The 9,837-nt window shown below is 39.4% G+C and overlaps 1 protein-coding gene across 1 annotated transcript; it reads right to left on the bottom strand.

Annotated features, from left to right (window-relative positions):
* Positions 1 to 3,773: 3,773 nt before the first annotated feature.
* On the bottom strand, positions 3,774 to 4,324 carry LOC132425305 (tubulin alpha chain-like). The gene is given in 2 exon segments (XM_060011627.2): positions 3,774 to 4,036; positions 4,039 to 4,324. Coding segments are annotated over 2 exon segments (417 nt in total). The 3' UTR covers positions 3,774 to 3,905.
* Positions 4,325 to 9,837: the final 5,513 nt, after the last annotated feature.

Below are 9,837 nucleotides of genomic sequence, written 5' to 3' on the forward strand. Positions count from 1 at the left end.
AAGCATACCTGCAGCTGGCACTGGCCCAGGCTGCTTTGTATGCTGAAACTGACTCTGAAACTACACACTTAAGCATCTCATTAAATTGAAAAGTAAAACAACCACTATTGTAACTACTTTTCTATACTGAAAATCTTAATAACTTTAAGCAAGCTAAAAACGGCCAAAGTTGTCTTCTAATAAAAACTAAGCTGTTGAGTTAATTAAGTGAAAAGCAAATAACAAATTAACAAGTAAGTTATCCAACCCCGTCTATAAATTCATACATGGGCAATCTTAGAAAAACAACAACAACAACAACTTTAAATTAAAGACCTGACTTGTAATAGTTAGTTTCTCCTTCAGGAGCTGTTACAAATATTTTGTGGCAGGAAGTCTTCCCTTAAATCCCTGCCGGTCTGCAGCACACTGAACCAACATTCTTTTAAAAGAAGAAAACTGTGTAAGTAGCTCTATCTAAATAGCCAACCATCAGTTCATTAAGTTAAAATTTTCAATCAGATGGCCCTAGAAGGGAGTTTCCCTTATAGAAAGCCCCCCCCCGATTCACAGTTCAGGAGAAGGACTTCACACAGTTTCTAAGCTTGAGCAAAGCTTAGAAAAGAAAGAGGGAAACAAAGATGTGAAAACTTATTTTGCATAAGACTCAATTAGAAAGCAGTGCAAAGTCTAGTCATAGAATAATTTTATTTAGAAAAGCAGAAATCTATGGAAGAAAATGGATTCTATCGCTACATGGAAATAATAATGGCAACTAAAATGCTTTGAAACAGTGCTTCTCAGACTCTAGTGTACATCTCAGTCACCTGGGAATCTTGTTTAAATGCAGATTCTGATTCCTGCGGTCTGGGGTAGAGTCTGATATTCAGCATTTCTCACAAGCTCCTTGGTGATTCCCTCCGTGCTAATCTCTGAAGCACACTTCAACCAGCAGCATGTACAGAGTATGAATCTGCTTATTGTAAAGGCCATATCCGCTGTTAAGTTTAAACAGAATCTCATAAATTAATCTGAAGAATTCAGGCACTTGTACAAATAAAAAGGCTAGGCATTAATCATTTATTCAATCAGCATTGTTGAGCTCTTTATGTCCTAGGCCTTTTGGTAGGTCCTAGGCATTCAACAGTAACTAAATCAAGTGCCTTTCAAACAATATATTTTCAGCAGATGGACCGCAGAAGCAGATATAAGCATCCAGCCATCCGCACTAAGCAAGACATTAAAGAAACAGCAAAACTGGAAAATAATGCCACTTTTCTCACTAAATGTTTCGTTTGGGAAAAAATGTGTTTGGAATATATAGTTATTTTACATAAATATGTTATTTATGTTATCGTGTAATGGGTTCATTTTTTAAATAAATAAATATATTTTTAAAATTGTAAGCGTCTTTGATAAATCTGCTTTTGACTGTTCCCCCGAAATAACAATAGGAACATGGATTAAAATGACCTTTCATAATTCACAAATCAAAACGAATCCATCATGGTCCTTGTGTTAACTTTTCCTTGACATAATATTTTTAGGAATCCTGCCAATCAGGTTATTTAGATATCAGATGTTGAAAATAATTGGCAGTTTAATCCCATGAACTAGCATTGTTCTGTTTTGTATGAACTAGTCATAAAAATTTAAAGGTTTTTGTATGCATGGCACAGTTTACTAGCAATAACATTATTACAAGCATTAGTGGATCATATCCATCAAAATTAAAGCAAATATGTATTGTTATGTGGCAAGAAAGTTTTCACCTAATTTTGGGTTAATATGCTCAAATGCTCCAGGGTAAAGTCCTGGCCTCTACCTCAAACTTCTATGTATAGTATAAACAGTAGGAAGGCTTGTACTCATCAAAGATTTTACCGTTTTTTCATGAGCATCAAGTATTGTCCCTGCTGCATGTTAAATGGCAAAATAGAATCACCAAGTAGGTTTTCAAATTCCATCAGGTTAAACGTAGTAGAAGAGATGACCTACCCAAGCTCTTTCTGTTCTCTCACAAGCAGCCAAAACTGGATGGCTCTAAGCACTAAGAGAATGAATGTGTAAAGAGCCATGTCTGAGGAGGGGAGTGGCAAATAGCATGGGAACCAAGGGCAAGCCTTTGCTTACCAGGTTTCACCTCTTCAAAAGCTGCCAGGAGGTGGCAGCATTGGTTACAGCTGGTTGGATTGCATGAATTAAAGCATAATATCTCAGAGGGAACCTATTCTACTGCATTAGATTGGAAGGGGCAGGGTGGTGACAAGGATAAGGTGGCAGCGGTCTGTTTAGATTGAACAGGCATTGGGACAGGACGATAACGTAATTTTGTACTTGAAAGTGAAACAAACCCGGTGTCATGGGGTGTTTTTTTTTTAAATGCAGTATAGTTGGTTTACAATGTTGAAGGTGTACAGCAAAGTGATTCGGTTATACATATACATCTACATATATATATACTTTTTTAGATTCTTTACCATTATAGGTTATTACAATTATTGAATATGGTTCCCTGTGCTATACAATAGGTCCTTGTTGTTTATCTAGTTTATATATACTAGTGTGTATCTGTTAATCCCAAATTCCTAATTTATCCCTCCCCCCTACACTTTCCCTTTGGTAACCATAAGTTTGTTTTCTATGACTGTGAGTCTATTTCCGTTTTGTAAGTAAGTTCATTTGTATCATTTTTTAGATTCCACATATAAGTGATGTCATATGATATTTGTCTTTCACAGGGTGTTCTTTAGCAAAAATCTTGGCTGGTGGGAATAAACAGAAGTTATTGCAATTTTCAAAGGACAGGAAGAGGGACCCAGGGAGAGAATAGATTTCAACTGAAAGACATATGACTAAAGTGTAGTCCCAGTACTGTCTCCATGAACAATTTGCTTCACACATTATATCTGTGGAGGATTTGTCATGGTGCCAAAGTACAGACTACAAAAACTCAGCAAATATTCATTTCCTTTTCCTAATCTATTCTCACTACTGCAGGAGATTTGTCCCAGGATACTGTTCCTTCACCAACCCTTAGGAGCTCTATTTTTGTTTCTCATACTTTTCCCATAGGAAAATCATTACAAATATAATAGCCATGAATGTCTGGCAAATAGTAGCAGACAAATCTGGCAGACAGATAGTCAGAAATGAAGTGCTTTCTGAGCAAGGTTTCAGGCCAACAATAATTCTACAGAATAATCACAATTATAACCATCATAAATGTGATTATTCTAGTTGCCACAGCCCCACATCGATGCTCAGTTTTAAAGGCTTCCCTTCTTATCGTTAATTGGCCTCTTAAACTATGCTTTATGCAGAAAGGTATTCACCATATGTATCATTGCTTTCATCTATAAACAGAGTAACGTAGAAAAAAGAAACTCTTTCTTAGCTTAAAAAAGTGACCTGTGTTTATCTTGTTGAGATACACTCTTAAGACTTGAGAATATGTTAGATTAAAGGCCTTACTATTTTTCTTTCCCTACAAAATTCTACCTTATCATCAATGTGTAATATTTTTATTCTAATAAAACAGACATCAAAACTTTAAAGACTAAAATTTATTCTGGGGTAATGTCTCCCTTTTTTTGCAACTTGTGAATCCTTCATCTAGAGTGAACTAAAGATGAACAAACAAGCAAATCATGCATGGTTTGGAATGACTCAAAATTCTAAAGAATAGACAGGTTAATTCTTTTTTTTTTTTTTTCATTTAAGACAGGGAATACTTTACTCAAACCTATCAGAGGAATGGATAGCTTGGGTCTATAACAAAGTGTCGTGTTTTAAAGCATAGGTCAATGATTGTACACGAGAGTATACACTGCTACATACAAATTAACTGATCAGACCACAGCTTTTCAATGTTTAAAACAGAATAAGCTTCCCTGTAAAAGCAGCACCTTTGTGACATTTTAACTTTAGTATTCCTCTCCTTCTTCCTCTCCCTCTCCTTCAACAGAATCCACAGCAACCTCCTCATCATCCTTCTCAAGGGCAGCCATGTCCTCACGGGCCTCAGAAAACTCTCCTTCCTCCATGCCCTCACCACGTACCAGTGAAGAAAAGCACGCTTGGCATACATCGGGTCAAACGTGTGGTCCAGGCAAGCCCAGGCCTCAGCGATGGCTGTGATGTTGCTCAGCATGCACACAGCCCACTGTACTTTGGCCAGGTCTCCACCAGGTACCACAGTGGAAAGCTGGTAATTAATGCCAACTTTGAAGCCAGTGGGGCACCAGTCCACAAACTGGATGGTATGCTTGGTCTTGATGGTGGCAATGGCAGCACTGACATCTTTGGGAACCACATTACCACGGTACAACAGACAGCAAGCCATGTATTTACAGGTGAATTCCTATATATTATTATATATATAATGTTAGACAGGTTAATTCTTATATATTATTTCCCAGAACAAATATGTGCAAGTTTGTGACCCAAGCTGTTTTTATTTATTTATTTGTTTGTTTATTTATTTATTTATTTTTGTCTCGGTTGGGTCTTCGTTGCTGCACACAGGCTTTCTCCAGTTGCAGCGAGCGGGGGGCTACTCTTCGTTGCAGTGCATGGGCTTCTCACTGCAGTGGCTTCTCTTGTTGCAAAGCATAGGCTCTAGGTGCTTGGGCTTCAGTAGTTGTGGCTCGCGGGCTCTAGAGCGCAGGCTCAGTAGTTGTGGCACACGGGCCCAGTTGCTCCGTGGCATGTGGGATCTTCCCGGACCAGGGATCAAACCCGTGTCCCCTGTATTGGCAGGCGGATTCTTAACCACTGTGCCACCACGGAAGTCCCCCCAAACTGTTCTATAAAAATCCACCAAATTCTACTTAACACTAAGGTTTCAAAAGGGAACTTTTGAGCTAGAGGGGATATGTAGAGATAATGTAATGCAACATTTTTACACACAGATGAGACGTTTAAAAAATTGTAATCAAGAATATTTATATTTTTAAATTTTAAGAATGTTATTTTGAAATAGTCATGACTATGTATATATGAAATTAAAGTATTCGGTGTTGAAGCCTTCCTTCTTTTTAGAAAAAAACACTTTACTGCTAATCATGTAAACTATGAATTGCAAGCAGCCATATGTTTCATTACACGAAACGGCTGTTTCATGAGATTCTATCTAGCTCAGCCTGGCATATACTTAACAATAACAAGCTTAAAAAGAGATAATACTAACATCTATGTACCTGTGTAGTTTGAAAAGAGGATAAAATGCTTAGAGTGACACAAATATTTGGAAAAGCAAGAAGAAAAGAAATGAAGATAGAATAATACATTTTTTGTGGCAACATGAAATGCAAACAAAACCCTCCTTTGTCACTTATTAGAAATTAGAATACCAATTCTAGATATTAGAATATTCAATATTAGAAATGCCAATGGCATTTTTCGCAGAACTGGAACAAATAATTCTAAAATTTGTATGGAAACACAAAAGACCCCAAATAGCCAAAACAATCTTGAGAAAGAACAACAAAGCTAGAGGTATCATTCTCCCTGATTTCAAACTATAGTACATCAATGTGGTACTGGCACAAAACCAGACACATGGATCAATGGAACAGAATAGAGAGCCCAGAAATGAACCCACATTTATATGGACAACTAACCCATGACAAAGGAGGCAAGAATGTACAGTGGGGAAAAGACAGCCTCTTCAGTAAATGGTATTGGGAAAACTGGGCAGCTACACACAAGAAAATCAAACTGGACTACTTTCTCACACTATATACAAAAATAAACCAAAGTGGATTAAAAACTTAAATGTAAGACTTGAAACCATAAAACTCCTATAGGAAAACATAAGAAGTATGCTCTTTGACATCAGTCTTAGCAATGTTTTTTTGGATCTGTATCCCCAGGCAATGGAAAAAAAACAAAAATAAACAAATGAGACCACATCAAACTAAAAAGCTTTTTCGCAGTGAAGGAAACCATCACCAAAATGAAAAGGCAGCCTGCTGAATGGAAGAAGATATTTGCAAATGACACATCTGATAAGAAGTTAATATCCAAAATACAGGAAGACCTCATACAACTCAATATGAAAAAAACAAACAGTCTGATTAAAATATGGGCACAGACCTGAACAGAACTTTCTCCAAAGAAGACATACAGATGGCCAACCGACACATGAAAAGATGCTCAACATCAATAATCATCAGAGAAATGCAAATCAAAACTACACTGAGGGCTTCCCTGGTTGCGCAGTGGTTGAAAGTCTGCCTGCCTATGCAGGGGACACAGGTTCGTGCCCCGGTCCAGGAAGATACCAAATGCCGCAGAGCAAACGGACCTGTGATCCATGGCCACTGAACCTGCGCGTCCAGAGCCTGTGCTTCGCAATGGGAGAGGCCACAACAGTGAGAGGCCCGTGTACCGCAAAAAAAAAAAAAAAAAAACTACACTGAGTCCCTCCACCGGTGCCCTGCTCCCTCCTGGAAGGCCTAGGGGGAGAGCTGTCCCACCTCCTGCACCCAGAATGGAGCCTGCGTTTCCACAGAGCTGGAACTCCTGGCTCAGGGTCTCTTCCCTCCACCGTCACTGAACTGCCCCGGAGGCTGAGGGAAGGATGGCCTCACTGAGGCTGCTGGCTATGGAGGGGCCCCACCAGCTGAAGCCGTGACAGTCCTGGGGACCGTGGGCAGGCCGTGTGGATGAAAGGCTCTTGGTGCTCCAGCCAGGTGTCAGGGCTGTGCCTCTGAGGTGGGAGAGCCAAGTTCAGGACACTGGTCCACAAGAGACCTCGCAGCTCCACGAAATATAAAATGGCGAAAAACTCCCAGAGATCTCCAGCTCAACGCCAAACCCAGCTCCACTCAATGACAGCAAGCTACAGTGCTGGAGACCCTATGCCAAACAATTAGCAAGACAGGAGCACAACCCCATCTATTGGCACAGAGGCTGCCTAAAATCATGATAAGGCCACAGACACCCCAAAACACACCACCAGATGTGGACCTGCCCACCAGAAAGACAAGATCCAACCTCATCCACCAAAACACAGGCGCTAGTCCCCTCCACCAGGAAGCCTACACAACCACTGAACCCACTTTAGCCACTGGGGACAGACACCCAAAAACAATGGGAACTATGAGCCTGCAGCCTGCAAAAAGGAGACCCCGAACAGTAAGTTAAGCAAAATGAGAAGACAGAAAAACACACAGCAGATGAAGAAGCAAAGCAAAAACCCACCACACCTAACAAATGAAGAGGAAATAGGCAGTCTACCTGAAAAATAATTCAGAATAATGATAGTAAACATGATCCAAAATATTGGAAATAGAATAGAGAAAATACAAGAAACGATTAACAAGAAACTAGAGAGCTAAAGAGCAAACAAACAATGATGATAACACAAAAAATGAAATTAAAAATTCTCTACAAGGGATCAATAGCAGAATAACTGAGGCAGAAGAACAGATAAGTGACCTGGAAGATAGTGGAAATAACTACTGCAGAGCAGAATAAACAAAAAAGAATGAAAAGAATTGAGGACAGTCTCAGAGACCTCTGGGACAACATTAAACGCACCAACATTCGAATTATAGGGGTCCCAGAAGAAGACGAGAAAAAGAAAGGGACTGAGAAAATATTTGAAGAGATTATAGTTGAAATTTTCCCTAATATGGGAAAGGGAATAGTTAGTCAAGTCCAGGAAGCACAGAGAGTCCCATACAGGATAAATCCAAGGAGAAACACACCAAGACACATACTAATCAAACTATCAAAAATTAAATACAGGGCTTCCCTGGGGGCACAGTGGTTGAGAGTCCGCCTGCCAATGCAGGGGACATGGGTTCTTGCCCCGGTCTGGGAGGATCCCACATGCCGCGGACAGGCTGGGCCCGTGAGCCATGGCCGCTGAGCCTGCGCGTCCGGAGCCTGTGCTCCACAACGGGAGAGGCCACAACAGTGAGAGGCCCGCGTACCACAAAAAAAAAAAAAAATTACATACAATGGAAAAATATTAAAAGCAGCAAGGGAAAAACAACAAATAACATACAAGGGAATCCCCATAAGGTTAACAGCTGATCTTTCAGCGGAAACTCTGCAAGCCAGAAGGCAGTGGCAGGACATATTTAAAGTGATGAAGGAGAAAAACCTACAACCAAGATTACCCAGCAAGGATCTCATTCAGATTTGATGGAGAAAATAAAACCTTTACAGACAAGCAAAAGCTAAGAGAATTCAGCACCACAAAACCAGCTTTACAACAAATGCTAAAGGAACTTCTCTAGGCAGGAAACACAAGAGAAGGAAAAGGCCTACAATAACAAACCCAGAACAGTTAAGAAAATGGTCATAGGAACATACATATCGATAATTACCTTAAATGTGAATGGATTAAATGCTCCAACCAAAACACATACACCAGCTGAATGGATACAAAAACAAGACCCATATATATGCTGTCTACAAGAGACCCACTTCAGCCCTAGGGACACATACAGACTGAAAGTGAGGGGAAGGAAAAAGATATTCCATGCAAATGGAAAGCAAAAGAAAGCTGGAGTAGCAATTCTCATATCAGACAAAATAGACTTTAAAACAAAGACTATTAGAAGAGACAAAGAAGGACACTACATAATGATCAAGGGATCAATCCAAGAAGAAGATATAACAATTATAAATATCTATGCACCCAACATAGGAGCACCTCAATACATAAGGCAAATGCTAACAGCCATAAAAGGGGAAATCAACAGTAACACAATAATAGTAGGGGACTTTAACACCCCACTTTCACCAATGGACAGATCATCCAAAATGAAAGTAAATAAGGAAACACAAGCTTTAAATAATACACTAAACAAGATGGACTTAATTGATATTTATAGGACATTCCATCCAAAAACAACAGAATACACATTCTTCTCAAGTGCTCATGGAACATTCTCCAGGATACATCATATCTTGGGTCACAAATCAGGCCTTGCTAAATTTAAGAAAATTGAAATCATATCAAGTATCTTTTCCAACCATAACACTATGAGACTAGATATAAATTACAGGAAAAAATCTGTAAAAAATACAAATACATGGAGGCTAAACAATACACTACTTAATAACCAAGAGATCACTGAAGAAATCAAAGAGGAAATCAAAAAATACCCAGAAACAAATGACAATGAAAACACGATGACCCAAAACCTATGGGATGCAGCAAAAGCAGTTCTAAGAGGGAAGTTTATAGCAATACAATCCTACCTTAAGAAACAAGAAACATCTCAAATAAACAACCTAACCTTACACCTAGAGCAATTAGAGAAAGAAGAACAAAAACACCCAAAATTAGCAGAAGGAAAGAAATCAGAAAGAGCAGATCAGAAATAAATGAAAAAGAAATGAAAGAAACAATAACAAAGATTAATAAAACTAAAAGTTGGTTTTTTGAGAAGATAAACAAAATTGATAAACCATTAGCCAGACTTATCAAGAAAAAAAGGGAGAAGACTCAAATCAACAGAATTAGAGATGAAAAAGGAGAAGTAACAACGGACACTGCAGAAATACAAAGGATCATGAGAGGTTATTACAAGCAATTCTATGCCAATAAAATGGACACCCTGGAAGAAATGGACAAATTCTTACAAATGCACAACCTTCTAAGACTGAACCAGGAAGAAATAGAAAGTATGAAGAGTCCCATTACAAGCACTGAAATTGAAACTGTGATCAAAAATCTTCCAACAGGGCTTCCCTGGTGGCGCAGTGGTTGAGAGTCCACCCGCCGATGCAGGGGACACGGGTTCATGCCCTGGTCCGGGAAGATCCCACATGCCGCGGAGCGGCTGGGCCCGTGAGCCATGGCCGCTGAGCCTGCGCATCCAGAGCCTGTGC

The sequence above is a fragment of the Delphinus delphis genome, chromosome 5, assembly GCF_949987515.2.
Source record: "Delphinus delphis chromosome 5, mDelDel1.2, whole genome shotgun sequence".
NCBI lineage: Eukaryota > Metazoa > Chordata > Mammalia > Artiodactyla > Delphinidae > Delphinus > Delphinus delphis.